The sequence below is a fragment of the Artibeus jamaicensis genome, unplaced genomic scaffold, assembly GCF_021234435.1.
Source record: "Artibeus jamaicensis isolate MK-2021 breed Jamaican fruit bat unplaced genomic scaffold, CSHL_Jam_final contig_465, whole genome shotgun sequence".
Classification (NCBI taxonomy): Eukaryota; Metazoa; Chordata; class Mammalia; order Chiroptera; family Phyllostomidae; genus Artibeus; species Artibeus jamaicensis.
The window spans coordinates 9,968,722-9,990,925 of record NW_026521843.1 but is presented as its reverse complement, the minus strand read 5'-3'; the positions used below and the strand labels follow the sequence as shown (position 1 = coordinate 9,990,925).

The 22,204-nt window shown below is 60.5% G+C and overlaps 1 protein-coding gene across 1 annotated transcript; it reads left to right on the top strand.

Moving 5' to 3' along the window:
- Positions 1-1,115: 1,115 nt before the first annotated feature.
- On the top strand, positions 1,116-21,440 carry HS1BP3 (HCLS1 binding protein 3). Its single transcript, XM_037151789.2, has 7 exons — positions 1,116-1,200; positions 4,199-4,364; positions 7,180-7,387; positions 7,723-7,930; positions 15,220-15,386; positions 16,649-16,784; positions 19,197-21,440. Exons 1-7 carry the CDS (start codon positions 1,169-1,171, stop codon positions 19,462-19,464), a joined length of 1,185 nt encoding a protein of 394 aa, XP_037007684.2. The 5' UTR covers positions 1,116-1,168; the 3' UTR covers positions 19,465-21,440.
- Positions 21,441-22,204: the final 764 nt, after the last annotated feature.

Here is a 22,204-nt window from a genome sequence, read left to right as displayed (position 1 = left end):
TTTCGGAGCTGTCGTTACGAACGTTCCTGTTGGGCCTCCTTCAGGAAAGCCGGGGGGCCTCTGGGGGCGGGCTGTGGTTTCTTCAGCTGACCCCCAAGGGGTCCAGTTTATCCTGTTGCTGAGTTTTATGTTACCTCATCTGACCCTCCTCACACCTCTTAGAGCAACCCCAGGGCCACAAGCACTGGTTACAGTGTTTCCCCGACAGTCTCTCCAAGGTGAGGAGACCAAATAATTTATCCTTTGAACAAGGACACTCTGGGCATCCTAAGACTGAAACCAGCAAATCAAGCATCCTTATGAGTGATTACATTTAGCTTTAAATCCTAGCTCTAGAAATCCTAGCGGGCTCTGTCTGATTGTTTCTGGATAATCAGCAACCCACAAAGCAGCAGAAGACGGTAGCTGGACCCAATGGTCACAGGTCTGGAACTCTGGCAGCCTGAAGATACCACCTTTATGTTTCAGCTCTGGAGCCCTAAGATGGAAAGACACCCCATCCCCAACCACCAGCAGCTTATTTCCCATGAAACCAGGCAGAGGGACGCGAAGACAGACTCAAAACTGTCCTCGAGACCTAAAGAAACGATTCGTTACCCTTACTTTCCCCTGAACGCTTAGCTCTTAGCACCACCTTGAACCCCCCAACCCGTGGTGTCTTGTGACTTTGCTCTATATAATCTGTAACCTACACACCATCAAGGAGCTGGGCTTTTGAGTATTAGTTTTCTGTTCTCCTGGGCGGTGCCATTCATAATAAAATAGCCAACCTTCCTTTCGTGCAGTTCTCAGTGTTTACTGTTCGGCTTTGCTCGCGATGGGTGGAGGAACTCTTTTTGTTCCATAACATTACTAACAACGCCAGGACAACCGGTGCAAATAAAGACGCTGGGTTACCGACGGGCTCCCTTTCCTTGCGCACCTCCTGGCCACCCTGTTGGCTCTGGATGCTGGGTCCCACCCAGCACAAGGACGCCTAGACGTGCGAGGGGTGCAGAGCGGGAGTTTCAGAAAGGCCAGTCCGTGAACGTCCTCCTCTGGCCCAGTGCAATGGACACTAGAGGGCGGCCTAGTGCCAGAGCCAGGCAGTGCGCGCGGGGCGGGGACGCGGCGACGCAGGCGCCTGCGGATCCCGTGACAGCGCGCCCCGCCCTAAGCCGCCGCGGTTATGCAGTCCCCACCGGTGCTCGTCACCTCCAGGTGAGCCAGACCCCAGCGCCACAGGCGGCGTTTTGCACACCGTGGAGTCTCGATGCGCGTGATCCGCGGCCCCCTTACGCCCAGGCGGAGCAGCAGGCGCAGGCGGTGGCCCCAGGGGGAAACTGCCGCCCGCAGGCCCCGGGCGCCCTCTGTCCGTTCCTATGGGCTCTGACCCTTCACCGCACTGCAGGAGAGGCGGGCGGCATCCAGTGTCCCTGTTCTTCAGATGGAAAAACTGAAGGCTCTACAGGGTAATGAGCTCACTCAAGACCCAGTGGAGGAGGGCTCTCCTGTCCTCTTTCCCTGCCGACCTGTGTTCATTTCTTTTTGGCACAAAAATTTGTCCTGCGTCCCATCAGTGCTCACCGTGTGTCAGGCCCTGTGCTCAGCACTGGGGAAGGGGATGAATCAGACAAGGCGCAGCCCTGCGGGGTGGGGAGCGAAAAGGAGAAATGAGTGCGGGCTGACAAGTGCTAGGAGGGGTAGTAAGTACAGGTTGTCATGGGAATGCTGTGCAGGACCGAACCCAGGCTTCTGAGAGGGTGTCAGTCAGGCCAAGTCCTGCAGGAGGAGTGAGCGCACATTCCCAGGAAAGGGGCAGGAGAGGGGGCCGCTGTGCAAGGAGGTGTCTCTGGAGAAGTGCGAGTCATAGCAAAGGGGACCCTGGAAGCAGAGGAGGAAGTGGGTGCCCACCCTGCTCCAGACCTGGAGGACCCAGTGCAAGATGGACCTGGAAATCCACCCGCTATTACTCGGCTTTCCCTCTTCTCGACATCCGTAGCGTGACTCACTTCAGGTATTTCTGTACACTCCACACCGTTGCCCCTAAACAAGATCTTGGGCAAATGTGTTACCCGCACAGCTGTTATTTTTCCAGCTGTCACAGAACTTCCCTGCGACGCCAGGTCTAGAAAAACAGGATTCTTTAAATAAAAGTAAACTCTGGTGTGAGAACCTGCTTGGTCTCCTCTGCATAATGCAGTGCGGTTGCAGGTCAGGGCCTCATGGGCAGAAGAGGTTTCCCTGGTGCCACCTACGTCATCTCCTCTCGCTGAGCCTCAGTTTCCTTTTCTGCAGGAACGGGGTTAGAGATGGGCAGGTATGGGCAGGGCCGCAGCTGGCACCCTTTTCAGCCACTCACAGACCGATGTGACTCTGATGCTGGCTGCCTGGGACAGCCTGTGAGGCCACCCGCACAGGGCTTGTTCCCAGACACGGGTGCTGGTGATGAAGGCCAAGTTCATGGTGAGAAAAGGGGCCTTGCTGTCAGGCACGAGCAAACCCTGGCGGGGGTGGGGGCTGCCTGCAGGGTAAGGCCAAAGGCAAGGCCGGGCCTCCCACCACCATCCCACACACACTCACCCCTCCACTGGCTCAGCAGGTCTTCCCTGAGAACCTCCTCTGTGCGTGGTCCCCACAGGAGGTGCCAGGCAGTGGGGAGCTGATGGGCAGGGACAGTCTGGGAGTGAACCCCGCCTCTGCCTCTGACCTGCCGAGACCGTGAGCCTGTGCCTCCCTTTTTGTGCCCATTTCTCTGTCTGTAAATGGGCCCCCGTAGCAGTGCCTCTGTGCAGGGCTGCGGGAGGCTGAGTGGCTGGCGCAGGTGAGGTCCCCTCACAGGTGAGCAGAGGCTGCAGCAGTGCCAGCCATGGTCACACCTCTCACCCTCGGCCCTGCCTTGCTGCCCGCGCTCTTACCAGTACCACCCACGAGCACCCCTAGGAGCAGCCTGGTCTGTGCTGGGTGTGAGGGTGGGAGCGCTGTGTGGCTACCGGGGAAAGGAAACTGATCTGTTCAGCGTGTTTTTCCCTCTCGCACTCGGACGTGGGGGCTTACTCCCCACCCGACTGAAGGCAGAATGAGCCAGGTCCTTTCTCAGGGACTGGTATTTCTTTCAGTTGCTTTACACCCACCCATGAGGTATTCACGCGTATGGAGGTCTGTGTGAATGTGTATACACACTTCATATGTGGCAGTGGTCCTCCCCAGTTGGTGACCCGGCATCACGTCAGTGACTGTCACATGCCTGATGTGGACATGGGACGGGTCTGTGTGGAAACAGTGCTGGGGGCAGGGTGTCACCCACTGGCTTGGGACACAATTCCAGAGGCAGAAGGGGCCTTGCCCCGGGCACAGTTTTAGCCCCGAATCCCCCCTCTTCGCCAGAGCCTCCCCTTTCCTGTGTTCTGGAAGTCTGACCCAGCGCACACTCCACCTTGATGATAATGTTCCCCGCACGCCGCGCCATAGGTGTTTGTGTGACGGAACGTATGGTTTTGTGCCTGGGTCTGCATTGCCCTCACACAGGACGAGGACACCTTTAGCTTTTTTCTGACCTCAGAGAAAACGGCCCCTCGCTTTTCTGTCCGGCATCCCAGTCAGCCTGCTTGCGTAGCATTTACAGATTCTCCGAGAGCTGCAGTGTTTTGCTGACAGTGGCCTTCTCGGTGCCTCTTGGGGGCCCAGGCCTGAGGAGGGCCCCAGCCCCCAGTGCTCTCTCTGTCTCCCCACGCTGAGCAGGCTGTGAAGCCCCTTTGCTGCCCTCTGGGCAGCTGAAGACATGAGGCTTCCCCCAGACCCCTGGCGCAGTTTCCCTCCAGCATCATGCACACAGACCAGGCACTCCCCTCGGTGTGAATGAGCCCCCAGGAAGCCACACCCCCAACCTGCAGGAGGCTGAGCCCTGAGCGGGTGTAAGACGTGTGGCCGTCCATGACTTTCGACAAGTCCCACTTTCTCTGCTGTCCCCTGTCTCCCGCTGGGAACAGCCCTTTGTCCCTGAATGACACAAAGACAGGGCTCAGGCCAGAGAAGCCAGGCTTTATGAGGGCCTGGCATGTGGCAGAGCGGGAGGCCTGGAGCTGTGACCCCGGAGAACAGCCAGCGGAGCAGCCTCCAGCCCAGGCCTGCTGAGCCACCCCGAGGTCCTGCCTGCGTTGCACTCGAGAAGCCTGCTGACTTGAACCTGACCTTCCTTTGCCTTCTTTCCCTTTGGCAGGCGAGTTCAGAATGTCCACACGGGCCTCGACCTGACCGTGCCCCAGCACCAGGAGGTGCGGGGCAAGATGATGTCAGGGCACGTGGAGTACCAGGTCCTGGCGGTCACCCGGCTGGCTGCCTTCAAGTCGGCCAAGCACAGGCCCGAGGATGTCGTCCAGTTCTTGGTGAGCTGGGGGCTCTGCCAGGATGCTCCCGAGGGTGCCCAGGGTCCGGGGGTCCAGGTGGGCAAACACACCTACCACCAGGTAACAAGCAGCATCAGGGAGCAGGCGCTTCTGTCGCCAGCACTGGGACCAAGTGAATCAGATCCTTACAGGCTGTGGGGGGTGGGGGTGTGGAAAGGGGGCACCTGACCCACCCTAGGGAAGGGGTTCTGGAAGACGTCTCAGAACAGGTGAGCACTGGGCTGTGTTCAGAGTAGGCGGGGCTCAGCGGCAGCGGGAGGGGCGTGGGGTCCCAGGGGGAGGCGCAGCCTTAAGCAAAGGCTAGAAATGGTGTGTGGGAGCTGTGAGCGACTGAGTATCATCCTGGATGGAGTAGGAGAAGGTGACCGGCAGGATCCTGGTCATGCGAGGTGGGTGGGGGCTTGGCTGCTCTTGTAGCCACAGAGGAGCGTTAAGCATGGGAGTGATTGCCTTTCACTGGCTGGTCCGGTGGGAGAGTGGAGTTGGTTTGGAAGGAATGGGCAGCAGGCAGGGAGCAGGGAGCCCAGTTATGAGGCTAATGCAGCGAGGCCCCCAGTGGGGCTGGGAGCCGGCTGTGCCCCTGCAAGGGAGGGAGGGACGGAGTTGAAAATAGTGCCAGTTTCTGACTGACTGCTCCGGTTGACTGAGATAAGAGCGCTGGTGGAAAGGCAGGTCTCAGGAAGTGTCGAGTGTGAAGTGTCCACCCAGGGGACACTCGAGGACGGGGAGCAGGACAAGCTCGGGCCTGAGACGCAGGTTTGGGGGGTATCCGCTTGGAGGTGATGTCCAAGGTCTGGGAGTGGACGAAGGGGCCCGGAAAGTGGGTGCAGAGTGTGGAGCAAGGGGCTGAGGAGGGAACCGTGGGGACCCCACAGCTCAGCCACAGTCAGAGAGGAGGAGCCACCCCCCAGAGTCCGAAGGAAGAACAGGACATCATGGAGACACAGGAGCCGAGGGAGAATGGCGTTTTGAGAGGGGGAGGGAGGTCACAGACTCATTTGTTCTAGCCTTTGGCTTCTGGTAAAAGGGCCTGGAGCTGTGACCAGTAGTGACAGGCCACAGGATTGCTCGGTAAAGGCAAAGTGAGCAAGAACCCCGCAGCCCAGCAGGAGCCGCCGGCTGCAGGTTTGCTCACAAGAGTCCTGACCTCCTGGCAGCCAAGATGGAAAGGGAGGCAGTGAACGGCTCGCTCTGAGGACCAATTACAAGAGACACCAAATTCTAAGAGAGAGGAACTTACAGCACAACTCTCTCACCAGAGGACATCTAACAGGTCATGGGAGCGTCCGAAAGAGCCTGGTGTCTGTCGTTCACTCCTGCACGGACCCTTGCTGAGAACCACAGCGTAAGGGCAGCAGTAGTTCTGGGCCCGCTGTGCTCTGTGGTGAGGGGAGCTCCGTGCAGCCATCTCCAGGGACAGGAACAGGGACAGGGAGGGGGGACCTCTCAGGTCAGTGCCCCCGGGGGCCTCGAGAGAGCAGTGTTCTGGGATCCCTGAGGGGCGCCCCACCCGCCTGCCGGCTGCTGTGCAAGGGTGTGCGTGAGGACATCCTTGACACCTCCACATGTCACACCTGTGTTGCACCTGTGCCACCGTTTCCGGACCAGTGACGCCTGCACCCTGCAGGGTGTGCATGTGTGTGCACCGGTGAGGGCCACAGAGAACAACTTTGCTTCCCAGGAGGTCTGGGAATCTCTTTGCAGTTTCATGATTTACCTAAAAAAAAAGAACGAGTATATTTTATTTTACTTCTCAAAAGGATGTACGTGTTTTCATATAAAACCCGACTTTAGTTGCTCACCATCGGGGTGTCCAGCCTGCAGCCCAGGACGGCTGTGCATGCTCCCCAACACAAAGTCGTACATGTACTTAAAACATTACGGGATTTTTTTGTGGTTACGTGTCCCAGTGCATTTAATATGTGGCCCAAGACAGCTCTTCTTCCTCCAGTGTGACCCAGAGATGCTCAAAGGTGGGGCGCCCTGCTTGCACCAGCCTCTGGAAAGGGGCACTGTATGGTCCGTGGTTTAGCGAACACCCCTTCTCTGTGGCTGCGCAGACCCCCACACTGAGGTCAGAGGGGTGCAGGGCAGTGACGCTGGCTGCCTGCCCCCCACCCCACCGGGCCATCTGTAACCGAAGTCCTGCCTCAGCTCCCAGCACCGCCCCCTCGGCCTCCTGTAGCCCCTGCACCCCAGGACTCCGTGGGAAGCTCAGCGCCGCCCCAGGGTGACACCCAGGGCCCAGGACCACCTTCTCATGGCCGGCAGGAGCCCCACCTGCTTCCTCGAGGCCCAGTGCGCAGACCGGTCCCGGCAGGCGGCAGAGGAACTAACTTGGCAACCAAAGACGGTTGCCGGTTCTCAGGGGAACAATCCAGAAGTCCACACTGAGAAAGGTGACTCACGTTGTCTCGGGAAGGTGACCTGCCTGCCAGGCCGCGAGGCTATGTCACCAGTGCACTGAAGGCCTAGAGTGGAACGGTGGCCATGGTCACCTGCCATGGTCGAATGTCACTACCCAGACCCATGACAGGCAGGGCCCGGGCCCACCAGGGTCACACCTTTCCTTTGGGCCACAGAGACCTTCATAATTGAGCCTGCCTTTGAGGAGGAGGTTAATGAGCAGAGCCTGAGGCAGGGAGCTGGGCAGAGGGTCAAGGGGGAGTCATTTGCCCTGTGGCATCTGGTCCTGTCACTCTCTGAAGAGCCGAGCCCTCTGGGGGCCTCTGACGGGGGTCAGAGGAGGGGCACCCTCTCTGCACTCAGGAAACTGCCTGCTTCTCTCATCCAGGTCTCCAAAAAGTACAGCGAGATCGAGGAGTTTTACCAGAAGCTGAGCGGTCGTCACCCCGCAGCCAGCCTTCCCCCGCTCCCCAGGAAGGTCCTGTTTGTGGGGGAGTCCGACATCCGGGAAAGGAGAGCCATGTTTGACGAGATTCTGCGCTACATCGCCAAGGATGCCGAACTCGCGGGCAGCCCAGAGCTGCTGGAATTCTTAGGTACCCAAGGCTCTGTCCCTAAGCCCTGGGGTCTCCCGGGCCCAGAGCGAAGCCTCAACAGGCCCTGGGCCGCAGAGACTTGAGGCCGCTGCCTGCACTGTGCTCTGAGGCTCTCGCTTGAAAGCGCTCTGCTCCAGGCCTCCCCAGTGCTGCCAGCCCTCCGGGGCTGCAACAGGCACTGGGAGCCCCGGCTGCCCCCACCCACCCAGACCCGCGTACTGGTCCAAGGATTCCGTAGGAAGCCCTCGGGTGCTGGCGCAGGAGCCTGGGTGTGGGAGGCACCTCCTCGTCCCCTGGCAGCGGGCGTCAGCGGCTCTCCTCCTGCTCCTTCACAGGCACCAGACCTCTGGGGGCTTCGGACCTTACCAGCCGAGATGTCTCTGTCCTGGACACAGACAGCCAAGCAGGGGACACCGGAGAGGCTTTTGACTTCTTCCAGCAGCAGGAGCAAGCGGAGGGGCCGCCCACCCCGGGCCAGAAGGACGAGGATGCAGAGAAGTCCTCCGAAGAGGAGGAGGCCCTGGACCCTCTGGGCATCATGCGGTAGGTCTTCCTGCCCCCTCCTGACTGGTTCCAGACTCTGGGGACAGCTCCTCCCTTCCCCTCCCCACTCCCTGGGCCCTCGCCCTGTGTGGCCTGGTACACTGGGGGAACTGGCTGTCTGCTCAACCCTCACCTGTGTCTTTGGCGCTGAGCTCAGCTATCACCTGCCCCTCCCTGCTCACAGGGTGGCCCCCCACTGCCACTCCCTGGCTCTGCACTGAGGCTTGGCAGAGCTGCTGGCCCAAAACAGCTCAGAAGCCCAGGCTGCCTGAACCGCCCAGCTGGCCTGTGACTCATGTGACCGGAGCTCCCTGTGGGGTGGCTCGCTGTCTGTAAAGCAGCCCCACCGCCCCACAGGCTGGTCGTAAGGGTCCCTGAGTCAGGCAGGCGGAGGGAAATGGTGACCCAGAAGGTGCCAACGGTGTAGCAGTGCGACCCAAGGGGGTGCAGTGAGCCCAGGGTCCCCAGCCAGGAGAGTGTGTCTCCTTTACACGTATGCACACACAAGCCAGCACTCTCAGGCGCACACGCGCGCACACCCCCACTAGCTGGAGAAGAGACAAGTCAGCTGCAATCTTGGTGGTCCCTCTTGGATGGTGCCCTGCTTCTGTCCTTCCCTGGCCCTCTGACTGCCCTGAGTAGGGGGCTGCTCTTGAGCCCACCCCTCCTGGACCACCCTGCGCCGGGGGTGGGGTCTCCAGGCTAGACGGGACTAGAGAGCCAGACATCTGCCCCCAAGCCCCCTTCCCTGGTGGGCACAGGCTGAGGTGTTTGGGCAGGACCTCCCAAACAGAAGCAGGTGACAGGGACAGACGGACTCAGCCACCTGGAGCCCTCACCGCCTCCTCTTGGCCCAGATGTACAAGAAATAAGGTGGGCCCGATTCCAGCTGGGCAAGTACAGTACTTTGCCCTTGACGTACGTGTCTCATTGGTGCCCTGCAAGCAGCTGTTACCCCATTTTACAGCTGGAAGAAACTGAGGCCATATACCTGGCCTGAGAGCAGACAGCTGGTGAACAATGGGCCTGAGGTTCCAACAAGGGGAAGCTCCTGGACCGTGGAGCCAGTCTGCCTGGGTTTGAGTCCCTGGTCTGCCGTTTCCTGGACACGTTTCCCTGGCAGTTTACCCCTTTCCTGTAGTTTCCTGTAGCAAAAATAGGGTAACAGTAGCCTCTCTCCCTTGGTGCTCCTGCGACGTTTGAATTTACATAAATGTTGGTGCTTAGCTCTCTCCGTGGCCCTGGCCCTCTGCCCCACCACCTCCGCAGAGTCAGGCTGCAGGCCCAGGGTGACGTTCTCTCGGCTCTCACAGGACTCACTGAAGTTCAGTCGACAGCTGAGGGAGGCCTGTCTGCAGGGACTGTTCCAAAGAGGAGCCAGTGAGAAGTCAGGCGGGGTCCCACGCGACTGGAACAGCCAGAGGGGCATGCGCGGCCATCAGGGCTGTGGGCTGGTTTGGGGCCAGGCTGGGGGGGGGGGGGTCATCCTCAGGGAAGGTGCCTGGGTGCTCGGGGAGAAGGCACTGGAGCCCGCCGCCCTGCAGCCCCTCGGTGCCCAGGTGTTGCACCCCCTGGGCCTCCACAGCCGGCCTGGTCCTGGAGCTGACCATGCAGCCCTGTGAGAGCAGCTGCCAAGGTGGCCAGGCTTTGTCAGGAGAAATTTGTCACGATCCCTCCTTATCAGCCTGGCATAATCCGCAGGCCCCTCATGGGCTTTATTTTGGTCAGACCAGGGCTTTGTGTAAACTCGCGCTCTTCTGTTGTGCTGGGCTGCTACACGTAGTGCCAAGCCAGGACAGACTTGGGCAGTTTGTGCCAGCCTTTGGCCGGGGACGTGATTAGCAAAGTGGCTCCTTTTTTGGGTAGGAAAATGCTCCTTGGGGTTGGCACAGGCCACCTTGGGCTTCCTCCTTGCTCCAGCAGCAGATTGTCGGCCATCCCAGGGCCACCTGTCCCCAGCGCTGTCCCTGGCTTTGCACTCTGGGACATGGCTCCTGAATCCTAGGAAAGCTTAGCACCAGAAGGGATCCCAGAGGTTTAAGACCTTCTGCCAGTTTTTCATTTAATAACCCATGTGACAACAGTCAGTGCTGTCATATCATCGGGATAATAACCAACTTTTCTGAGAGGATACGGAACAGGCCACGATGCATCGGTGGCTTTTGGGTCCACTGTGGGTCTGGCCTGGGAAAGGGAAGCCAACAGCGGCCCGGCCTCAGCGTGCGTCTGAGGAAGCTGATGTTTGGAGCCAGGGAGCTCATCCACATTCACGCAGCCACCAAGAGCAGAGTCAGGCGTGCCACAGGGGAGGTGAGTCCCTCTGTTTCCAAGCCTCATTCTCCCTCCCTCACAGGTCGAGTCAGTGTGGGCGCAGGCCGCACCTCCCTGCGCTGTTCCCCAATTCCAGCCTTCCAGCAGCCCGAGAGCTGGGCAGGACCCCAGGATTGCCCCCTTGCACAGATGAGGAAATCGAGGACAGAGTTGAGTGGGGACTTGCACAGAGCCTGTGTGTGGCAGCATAGCGCCTTGAAGTCAGACTTCCCCTGCCATCTCCCCGGACGCCCAGGTGGGCTTGTTGACTTTCTTGCTCTTGCACGGCACCACCCACCCTGTCCTCAGGTGGGGAATGTGATGCTCTTTGCAGATGACGCGTGGTGTGGATGGAGTATTTCTCCATCCTGTGCCCTCAGTTCCTCGGCAGATGGCAGCCCGCCCTTCCCAGCTGCACCCGCGCCCCACCTCCAAGCACCCGGCTAGACCGGACTGCGGCCTCGGCCCTCCCTGTTGCGGCCGCGCGGGGGCGCTGTTGCTCCACTGCAGGGCTGCTGGAAGGTCGGAGCCGCCCGCACAAAGCCCGCAGCAGGGACCCGCGGGGCTTTTCTTTGTCTTTTAAACCTGGTTTTGATTAGTGAAAACACGAGTTACAACACTGGTAGAAGGCGCTTAAAAATAGAAAAAGCCCTCACCCGGCCCATCCAGGCCCATCCCGACACTCTGCTCACTGTCTGTGCGGGTTTTGCGCGCGCCTGTCCCAGTGCCATCTACGTAGCTGCAGACGTTCACCGAGTGCCTTTTTATACTTCGTTTCCACTGTGTCCTCTCACGGTCGCTGGCCATGTCGTACATAGTTCTCATACTCAAGTTTCTATTTTTGAGACTTCGCTGTTCTGAGATGAAGTTCTGCCATAATAGTCCTGCCTTCTGCTGGAAATACTCTGCTAGAAACATTTGAATAATATATGATGTGTATGTAAGAATTGAAAACACAGTTAACAGTTCTTTTGCCACGAAGGTATATGTATACTTTTGGCTATTCTTGTTTTATTGCCAAAATGGGATTGTATCCCACAGGCCATTGCGTAATTTGCTGGGGTTGTTTTTTTTTAAGCTTATACATTTGGTTTCTCCAGATCAATAATTAGACTTCTCTGTTCTTACTCTGTGCTGGTCGGTAGGTCAGTGTGTTGCATGTGGCACCACCAGGCTCCCGCTTGGGGACACTGTGTTTTCTGTAGGATTTTGCTCTCACAGGCAATGAGCAACTTTTTCCACGTCGGGTGGTTTCTCTGTGAGCTCACGCCCCGGGATGTCGGCTCCAGATCAGGGTCCCGGATGCCTCTGCCGGCAGCCTTGGCTGTGCAGCTCCGAGTGTGAGGGGTTCTTTACGGACCCCACACCCTCTCTGTCGGGAAGGCCTCTCTGCTTTTTCAAACCGGGTCTGCAATGCCCCCACCTCTTTCCCAAGTGCTGAGGGGGCCCTCCAGGCCCCGGGTCCCTGCGGGCTGTCCCCTGCCCTAGGGACAGGCTGGTTCCTGCACACACGCGCCTTCCTATAAGTCTGCGCTTCCCACACTCGGCTCAGAGGACGGGAGCCCGCGCCCCGGGCCGTGCCAGGGCCTGAGTACTGAAGCTGACATTTCTTCGGAAGGCAGAGCTGGGCAGTGCTCCCTGCAGACACCTGGGTAGACAGCGCGGGGGAAGACATGGAGGGGGACACGGGGACACCAGCTCCATAGCCCCTGTGTGCAGCCTGCGTCCATGCACACACGACCTGTGAGTGAGGGGAAGACACTGGGCTTGGAAACCGTGACTCACCTCCCCCAGGAAATGCCTGCCCTGAGCCTGAGGTCAGAAAGCTGGCAGCACCCTGCACACACCTCTTCCACCGGGGTCACTTCAGCAGTCCCAACTCACGAGCACTTTGCCTTCTGATGTTCTCTCTGACCTTGGCTCCCCTCTCACAGCGGCTCTGAGCATTTTTCCAGGGGCCATGAGCAAAGGTGCCTCAGGCATCAGGAAGTCACACCGACTTCCCTGACAGAATGGAGGTCTTTCGCTTTCCCTGCCTGAGTCACCCGTCCACCCTTAGCCCACCTAGGTTGCTGCCCACGTCTCCGTCGCCTCTTCTAGGAAGCCCTTCTCTGTGTTCCAGCTGTGCTGGGATTGCTGCCCTGCGTGCTAGTGACCGGTTTGGGGCATCCGTGACTGCTGGGCTCTGAGGATCTGGGGACAGTGGCAGGTCTCACTCAGCTCTGTGCCCTCCTCCCCTAGCACGGGTTCTCGTGTGTGGCGGGTGCTGCCAGAGCGCCGGGCTGCAGTGAGGGGTGAACTGTCCACAGAACAGCGAAGGGGCTGGTGGAGAGACCCACCGAGGCAGCTGAGCAGCTTTGGAGGAGGCAGGAAGGAGTGGAGGGCTTTCTAGACACAGGCCGATGTCTCAGAGTGGAGCTGGGAGCCCCGCTGTCTCTGCGCCCTTCCCCTCCGAGCTGGGGCAGTGGGAAGAAATAAGTCTGGATAAGAGATGTCCATCTGCATTTATCTGTCCTTCATTTCCCCCTTCCTTCCATCATCCATCCATCCATTTTTTTCACTTAGTGTTGACTGAACATCTGCTCTGGACCACAGATAAGTTTGGGGACCAGCCAGGATAGGGCCTGGGGGGCATTCGGCCATCAAAAGTCCGTAATTGCTGCTTGGTCAGGGGGACAGAGGGTGGCCCAGGTGGCACGGGTGGAACATGGAGGGTGCCCTAGATTCGCTTTATTTCGATTCAAGACAACAAACAACCGAAAACCTCTCTGGGGGGGAAACAAGAACACTCACCCAGCTGCAGAGGACAACTGCCCCGGCAGGACAGCCAGGCCTCGCCTGTGTGCACAGACCCAGAAGGAGGCATGGGGAGGGGATGGCCGGGCTCCGCTGGGCTGCGCCAGAGATAATTAATCACGCCGGCCACTCGCCCTTCCTTTGTTCTCCAGAGGGTTCCCTTCGCCCCACACTTCCTCTGGTTTCTGGTCCAGGGGGACACTCTCACCCCCCCAGCCGCAGGTCCCTACGCTGGGTGGGATGTGTTTTCCCCAGGAACTGTCCTGGGGCCCGCTGCTTTTGGGGGTGGTGGACCCCAGCCAGGCTCTGCGCCCCTCACTGCCGCAGTCCCTGTGGTCCCCGGAGCAGGGCCACGTGAAGGGTAACGAGGGACAGCAGTGAGGCAGAGCCCACAGGCCTCAGGCTGGTCCCAAACCTGGCTGGTCGTGGGCTCCACAGAGATGCACGCAGCTTCCCGGGCTCGCCCCAGGGTTGGGGATCTTGGCGGGGCCGCCTCCAGCTGCCTTCCCTGAGAGCCACAGCCCGTCTTTGGTGCCCACCTCCCTGGGTCGCTAGAACGGAGCTAGCTCTGCCAGGCCAGCGAAGCAGAAGGGGGAAGCGTCCCAGTGAGAGCGGGCCACCCTGACCCCTCGAGGTGTATGAGCGGGGAAGGGGGCAGTGACTGGAGTTCTGGAAAACACTTGCCGTCGGGATGGATTCCAGGCTGCTTTCAGCTTTCCCAGTAGCGGGGCCGGTGCCAGAGCAGAGACGTGTCCCTGGTGACCTGTGACGTGAGCCCGCCCGGCTTGTGCCCGGAAAGGAGAAAGAACTGGGAACAGGGTGCCTGGGGCTTCCTGGCACACACACCCCGCCCCCCTCCATATCTGCTCTCCACCTCTGCCTTCAAAGTGGGCCCCCTCCCCCCAGGCACAGCAGGACGGAGCCGATTTCCCACCGCTCCCTTGGACAAGTGTCTTGTTCCTGCTCCAGAGGCACTTGGAGGGGCGGGAGCAGAGTTTGTGACCGAGACTGACCTCAGCTCTAGTCAGCGTCCCTCTGCCTCCTGTGTGACCTCGAGCAGACCCCTTGCTCTGCACACTGTTAGTTCATCTGCCCAGTGAGCCTGGCAAGATCCTCCGGCCAGGACTCTGGCTCTGGTTGCGGGGGTGGCCCCATCCTCAGCCTTACAACAGGTGCATTCCCGGCTTCTGTTGCTCCTCCCATCCCAGCCGGGGGCCTGAAATCCTACCAGGCTGTGGGATGGTCTCCTGGGATCACCTTGCCCTCCAGCAACCCATCCTGCTGCTATTTTTATCTGCTGCTGGTTAATTTGTTCCATTGTTTGGGGGCAGAACCTGCTCCTCCGCACAGTTTAGCTGCATAGTTTTGCAAACATGAGCCCAGACGGTGACTTTCGTCCAGTGGAATTGCCTGCCAGGCAGGCAGTCCAACCAGACATTCTGTTTCCAGTAAAAACCTTATTCCCATTTGCAGGAACTTTAAAATGGCTCATCTGCGCCTCAGCAGCAGGGATCGGGTCAACTGGTTAAACTAAACCCGAGTTTATATGTTTATGTAACTCACAGGGACGTGAGCACATCTGCATCCTCTGCCCCGTGAACCTGTCATGAGCACTGAGTAACCGCCACCCGGGCCGGGGCCAGAGCACCCCCAAGGCCCAGAAGCTCCCCTCCTGCCCCCTCCTGGACTCCCACAGCTGCGTCTGGCCCAGAGCAGGACCCTGGCCACCTTAGGAGTGACATAGCCTAGTGGGGTCGAAGTAGCTGAGGGGCTTCCTGAAGGAGGTGGGGTTTGCCCAGTGGGACTGAGGTTTTGACTGGGTTACACCACTGAGGTCAGGTGGCCCCTGCAAACTCTAGAAGGAGACCCAGTCCTCTGGCCTGTGACCACGCAGTCAGGCCTGGGACCTGAGTCCCCTTCAGGGCTGGGGTCATCTGGCAGCCAGCCTCCCAGACACCGGCCTCCTCCCATATGTCCCGACAGTGGCGGCTCCCAGGACACAGGGCTGGGCCGCTCCCTGGAGCAGGGTCTTGTCACATCCAATGTCAGGTCCTCTGAAAGCACCTTTGGGACACAAGCTCAGGCTCACCTGGCACCTGTGTGGGTCGGCCCGGGCCACCTGGGCCCGGCGGTAGGACTGTCCTGAGACATCCTAACCCGGAGCTTTGTCTGTGACTCCCCAGCTCCAAGAAGCCCAAGAGACGCCCAGAAGTGGCCGTGAAGCCCAGACCCAGACCGTCCCCCCGGCTCACCATCTTTGACGAAGAGGCGGACCCCGACGAGGGGCTCTTCCGCCCAAGTAGCAGGCCGTCCCCGCGGAGCCCCACGGAGGACTCAGCCCCCAGGGACCGTAAGTGGAGCTCCGGAGTGTGTGCGTCACTCGAGGTGTCCCCTGGGTGACCAGACTGGCCTCCGTGAGTGGCTTTGGACCCGCGCCTGTGAGCAGGATCGAAGCCTGTGTGTTGTCCCGTTTTGACACAGCCTGGGGCCGTGTGTTTGTTCTGACCCCTGGGGAGGGGACGGTAGCTGCTCGTTGCTTTGAGAAGTGTGGGTCGGGACCAGCGTGGCCGACGTGGGCAGGGGAGGGGAGTGGATGCCGACTGCCCCAGGTGCTCATTCTGCTACGCGGGGGTTAGGATTCCGACAAAAGGCTCTGTGTCTCCCATGGAGACCCTGCAGGAGGGTTCTGGGCGGAGATGGAAAAGGGAAAGCCGGGCGTCCTTAGGACTTCGACACATGTCCCCAAGCCTGACCTTCCCTCACACACCCAGGGCCTCTTCCAGGGCCGGGAATTGATGTCACCTATTAATCCGGCCAACGCTGGGTGGCCACCCACCAAGGACCGGGCTCTGTGCTGGGAGGAGTAACACACTGTCTAGCCCCAGGGTTCCCGACGGGAGACAGGACATCTCCCAGCAACTACTAGAGGCCTGGCTCTCAGCAGGATGTCAGCGCCTGTGGGAGACAGCAGGGAAGGCTTCCTGGGGGAGGAGGGATGTTGGGTGGGGGTCTGTTCGAGCTGGATCCCGAAAGGCCAGCGAGGTTCGCCTGGGTGCTTCAAAGGGAGGCTGTTCCAGCTGAAGATGCCACCATCTCCTTCCCTGAGGGCAGCAGAGATGGGGAGGGGTCGGGGTGCGCCGGGCACCCGGAAGGCAGGGGCTGCAGTGAGGACGGCACCCGCTTGTCACCGCGTCCTCGCAGGCAGCAGCCCTTGGCCAGCGGGTTGGTGCTCAGTAAACGCTTGTGGGGACTTGGGGGTGCAGCCGTGGGCGCTGAGCTAAGAGGTCCGGCTGGGCCAGGTCTGGGAGCTGATGAGAATTTTTCCTCCTAAAAGCACTGGGAAGACCACCTGGACTTGAACTGAGGGGTGCGGTCAGCTGACCAGGCCCCCATGGCAAGCGTGGTGGAGTGGAGCTGGGCAGACGGATGTGCCGGCCCTGATGAGCGCCTGTCCCTTACACTCACCTGTCCCCATCCATCGGGTTCTGTGTTCCGCCCCCCCCCCCCTTGCTCTTGCCTGGCCGGGCCAAGCCATCTCCACTCTGCATCCCCAGGGCCACTGAGGACGGGGCAGGACTTCCTCTGACCAGGCTGCTGCTGTCCTCTCTGCAGCCCTGAAGTTGTTCGACGATCCTGACCTCGGCGGGGCCGTCGCCCTGGGTGACCCCTTACTGCTGCCAGCAGCCTGTGACAGCGGAGGGCCCACCACCCGCCTGGACCACAGAGAGACCCCCGGGGATCTATTCAGGTACCACCCGTCCTCAGTGGTGCTTGGCCAGCCCCGAGAGTGGCCTGGACAGAGCCACAGACCAGTCCCAACATGGGAGTGCTTCACTGGCCTTGGTCTCTGGGGGCAGGACCACGTGGGCAGGCGCCGGCCCCCAAACCGAGGCCGTGCTGGGGAGGTGGGGGGGGAAGGTGCGGTCCAGCAGCCCAGCGGTTTCCAGAAAGAGAACTTGGTGCCGACATCTCTTTCTTTCCGTTCACACTCGTATTTTAGTAGTTTACATGAGTAATAATTAAGTTACTTCATTGCAAGGACAAGTATAACTGGCATAAACAGTTTCGGGAACCAATGAGCTGAGCCTGAACCGCTCGCCGGAGGGAGCCACCCGCACCTGTGCGGGGCAGCGGCCGGTCCCCAGCTGCGTCCCGTCCGTAGGTCGTACAGAAGGGAGAGCGAGGCCTCCTCTGTCGTGTGGAGGGTGGTGGGCAGACCGTGTGCAGAGCTGGTAGCCGCTGCGTAACGGAGTGGTCGCCGTGGCCCCGCAGCCTGCTGGGCTCTTCACACACGACCTTCCTTACCGAATCCTCAGGACCGCCCCCTGGGTGGGTGCTGTGACCTCCGCTTTACAGGAAATGGAGTGTGGGGGAGGTCAGTGGCCCAGAGCTCTAGCCCCCAAGTGCATGAGGAGCCAGGGCCGCTGCCTGCGTCCTGTCCTCCCCCAGCGTCCAGGAGCCTCCAAGCCCTTGGAGGACGAGAGGCTGGGAGAGCCGCCTCCCAGCTGGGGCAGCAGCTTTGGGGGCCCCTGCGGCTGCGCTCTGAGAGTGCATAGCCCAGTGCGTCTCTCCATGGTCTCACCCGTACCCCCCAGAATGCAGGCCGTGCCCGGTGATTTACAGGAAGCCAAGCTGCCTCTTTCCAGGAACAATTACGTGGCACGGAGGCCTGTGGCCCCGGGAGACTGTCATTTGCACCCTCATTAGCAGCTGCAGGTTGTCACTGGGTTCTAAGTGCTCTCTGGGCCTGAGTCATGGGATGGCTTGTCTTTACATCTCCCGGTGGCTCCTGGCATCTGCTCACTCTTCGCCTGTGTCCTTGCCCCCGACATTGTGGCAGGCTGGGAGAAGCTGGCCCTGCCGTTACATGTTTAGGGAGAAACTGAGGCACAGGGTAGTGGAGTACAGGTTCAGCTCAGGGGGGCGGCCTGGCCGGACAGGACACATCCCACCCAGGGAGCCTCTCAGCTTGTCCCCGGGGGTAGCTCCAGTGGGACCGTGCTGGCGTCATGGGTTCTAAACCCCAACACTGGCTCTCGCAGACCTGTGTTCTACAGAACGCCCTGTGGGGGCGTGCAGAGGTGTTACAGTCAGAGGGTCTCTGAGGCCAGGCAGTGGGGGCAATAGCGGTGGTCAGCAGGACTCCACATGTATGTGGGGCTTGAGCAGGGAACACCACGTGGCGTTTCACTGTGCTGGTGGGACCTGTTCTAGCTGTGACTCCAGACTCAGATAGAAATCAAGCGCTTGGAAAGGGGGACCCGTGCGGCCATTTGTACCCTGAGTAAGACCGCCCCACCCACTCAGGGCAAATCCAGCTTCTGTTAGTTCCGAGTCAGTGCTCTGCCAAGTGTTGTAAATCCTGAACCAACACGAGCTTTCAGCTGCTGCTCTGTTTCCCCACGGGCGCCTGCGTGAGGATAGATAATTCAGTCCCTTGCAGGGCTTTTCTGGGCGCCCAGACTCCACGGGGGTTGCAGGAGCCGGCACCTGCCCTGGGGTTGCTTGAGGAAGGGCCGCCACGTGGAGGGAGCTGGGCCCTTCTGAGCTGAGGTTGCCGGGAGCAGCCTGTCCTGGGATAGCACCTCCGGGGATGGCCTTGAACCCGAGACTACTGTTAATGGGTGGGTGGGTTGTGGGATGGATTGAATGGGTCTTCGGTTGTGCACCTGGTCTCCAGGAATGGAGTTCCTCCCCGGGGAGCTGGCGCAGGAGCTCCCTTGGGCAAAGAGGGTGGAGGCCAGCTTTGGCCTCCTTTCTTAACTGCCACTTGGAACCTGGGACCGGTTCTGGTGACCGTTACGTAGCTGTGGCCTTCAGTGTTGTCCCCCACCCCTCTTTGGTGGGCCGTTAGGTCCAGGGCCAAGGTGGAGTCTTGGTGGGCCCTGGCTGAGGCCAGCTCCAGCCCTTGGTGGGCTCTGTCCAGCGCCTGTGCAACCCACACAGCTGCATGGTGGGCAGGCAGATCCGACTGAGAGGGCAGTTCGTCGGCGTGTGGTGGTGCCAGCGTCCAAACCGGGACGTCCAGCTTCGGAAGCTGAGCTCTCGCCTAGACCAACTTCCACCCGTGCAGGAGGGACCCTGACGGCGGGCACTCTGCTCGCCACAGCCTGCTCCTTTGCAGGGGGCTCGCTCAGGGTGTCTTCCTCTGGTTCCCTAGAGTTGAAGAGGACTTGGACCAGATTCTGAACCTGGGGGCCGAGACCAAACCCCAGCCACAGCCAAAGCGTAAGCCACCAGTGGCAGCTAAGCCCGCGCTACCCAGAAAGCCAGCTGTGCCCCCCAGAGCGGGCCCGCCCGAGTCCGTAGCTGGGCAGCAGAGGCAGCAGCAGCAGCAGCAGCAGATCCAAGCCATGGACGAGATGGACATCTTGCAGTACATCCGGGACCACGACACGCCTGGCCAGGCCGCCCCCAGCCTCTTCTGACCCTCCCTCCCCTGCCAGCAGGCCTGGGCCAGCGGCCCCTCCCCCAGGGTGAGGTAGGGCCGTGCCTTGCAGGCCAGGCCCTTTCATCCCAGGGGAGGGAGGGTGGAAGCCAGGGTACAGGACCCCCCTACTACCTTGCTCCTTTTGCTCTGGCCTGTGGGGTCATGGAACCCTGTAGGATGCAGAGAGGTCACCGCAGGAATTGAGCCCAGTTGTCTCAGCCACGTGCATTGTGAGGGAAAGCGTGTGGGGGCACCTTGCTAACCAGCAGCCCGGCCCCCAGGGAGGACTGAGACTGGGGAGGGCCCGGGAGACTTCACTCAGGGCAGGAAAACTCTGTGTCTACTTGTACCGGTCTGCTCCACCACCGCAGCCCGGGAGGGAGGGTCTGCCACCTGGGGTGGGACTGAGGGGACCAGAGTCTCTGGGTAGCATGGCTCTGGGGCCTGTAAGCTTTGGGAGAGTCCCCCAGGAGAGGGATGCTGAGTGGGGGCCAGGGGGAGCCTGGCCGGGTGGGGTGTCACCCCTGAGTCACCTGGCTGAGTCACCTCTGGCTACCAGGTGCTAAGCAGGGTTTTTTCCCTTGTGTCCAACGTAGAGACCGCAGGCTGCACCCCTGCACCTCTGGGCCTAACAAGCCCCGTCTGCCTCTTTCCGTTTCCAGGGGAGACCTGGCCAGACAGACCAGGGCCCCCTCGGGCCTCTGGCCACGAAGCCAGTGCCTTGCTGAGCAGAGTGGTCACTGCATCCTGCAGAGCTCCACCTGGCCTGGGGTGTCCCGCTGCTCAGAGCCGACTTGGGCAGGGTGCTCTCCGGCTGCTGCTTCGAGGCCTGGTCTGTGCAGTGGCAGGTGCTGCCAGGCCTCCCCCGCCTTCCGGGTCCGGACTCGCCCACCGGCCTTTCACAGTGGGAGCTGCCTTCCCGGGGAGAAGGAGCCTTGTCCTGGGGGAGGGCCAGTGCCTTAGACTTGTCCCGGGCCCCCCATGCCCGGCCCTCAGGCCTGGGCCTGGGCCTGGTGCAGTGGTCAGGAAATCCTCAGTGAGTGAGTGATGTTTAATGGACCAGAGAATGCCTTTTTATGATATATTCTTCATATTCAGACCTAGTTTTTAATGAAACACAAGTTTTTTTTATGAAATGCAGCCACTCTTGTCCCTGGCTTGCCCGGCAGAGGCATTGGAAGGAATCTTGGACGAGGACCCAGCCCTTTCCTAACTGGGGCCGACAGCCAGCCCTGAGGGCGGCCCTCTGGCCGGGCCGGGTGCTTGCAGCCATCAGAGCCCCTAGTCCGGTCCCTGCCCTCTGCCAGGGCCTGTGGGTAGTGGGGGCGCTCCGTCTGGTCTGTCCTGTGTCTCGCTCACCCTCGTCAGCTGCCCAGTCTGGAAAAGGCCATCCCTGACCCTCCACCTTGGCCACAGTGAGGGGGAACAGGCAGTTCTGGGGCCTGGGGGCTGATCCCTCCCGCTCTTTGCCTTACCCCAGCCCCCAGGGCCCCATCTCTCCAGCCCCGGAGCTGGCTCTGGAACAGCCTCAGCCCTGGCTATTCTCAGGTGCCGCTCCCGTTCACTGCCAGGCCTTCACGCCCCGCCCAGACCTGCCCACCCGCTTGCTGACCGCAGGAAGTGTGGAGTGGTGGGTGATGGGCTGGACTCTTTCCTGCCCTGTTCTCAACACCGCACCCCATGCCAGCTCTCTGCCCTTTCCGTAACGCCCCCTCCCACAACGTGTGATATGGAAGCAGAGGGCGCAGCTGACAGGTGCCTGGTGCCCATGGGGGCTGCCACTCTAGTGTGAGTTTATCCACTGAGGCCTGGCCTCCTCGGTGGCTTGGTACTCTCTGGTCACCTCAGCCAAGGTGTACGCTTCTCAGATTCCAATGCTCAAACTGCGGCTGGTTCTCACCGCAGGTCTGTGACCTGCTGGCAAACCAGTGGCACCCAGTCATGCAATAAAATCTGTGTCCGTGGCTCATTCCAGCATTTGCTAGCGGGGCTCTTTTCTGTGCTGGGGGCGGTGGGGGTTGTCTTTGCAACAGTGCGTTCCAAGTCCGTGCAGGACCCAGGGTCTCCCAACTGCTGCTCGGTAGGGTGGGGTGAAGGCAAGGGGAGGATCCCACATTGTAAACTGAGGCCCAGGGCCCAGGCCCAGTGGGAGTCAGGGGGTTGATAACTGCTCAGCCAGCACCTGCTTGGGAGGAGGACCCTTCCTTCGCCAGTGCTCCCTCGCAGCGGAGACTGGTCTAGCAGGCCCTTTGATGCACTGTCTGTACACACACCTGTCTGTGTGCACACACAACTGTCCTGGCCTCCACACTCCTGCCTGAGCTCAGAGTCTGAGGCACTGCTTTGTGCCCAGGGCCACCAGGTAAGCCAGCACCCTACCCCGGGAGGCAGGGCGGCCGTGCGCAGGGCAGTCTGAGCCGGCCTTGGCCTCCCCGAGCCCTTGGCTCTGCATCTTGTAGCTAAAGCGCCAACTGGGGGGTTGGTGCCTGAGGACAAGCAGCTGGGTCCTTCTGAGGAGGACACGCAGCACACAGGCTGGATCTTGTGAGTCCACAGCTACAGAAAAACAGATTTGAGTCGGGGCAGAGGTCTGTGTTGGAGCCTTGTGGACAGGTGTGCCGTCGTGACTGGTCCCGTTCCCTGCAGCACTGCTTCCCTCCGGAAGCCAGGAGCTCTGGCCAGTCCTCCCAGAAAGTCCCAGGCATCGCGCCTGCCCTGGCCAGCAGCCACCCTTCTGG

Excerpts from the sequence above, each read along its gene's own strand:
- HS1BP3 (XM_037151789.2), top strand. The coding sequence starts at position 1,169 with ATGCAGTCCCCACCGGTGCTCGTCACCTCCAG. Across the intron at positions 1,201-4,198 it reads CCGGTGCTCGTCACCTCCAG|GCGAGTTCAGAATGTCCACA; the intron begins GTGAGCCAGACC and ends TCCCTTTGGCAG. Across the intron at positions 15,387-16,648 it reads GGACTCAGCCCCCAGGGACC|CCCTGAAGTTGTTCGACGAT; the intron begins GTAAGTGGAGCT and ends TCCTCTCTGCAG.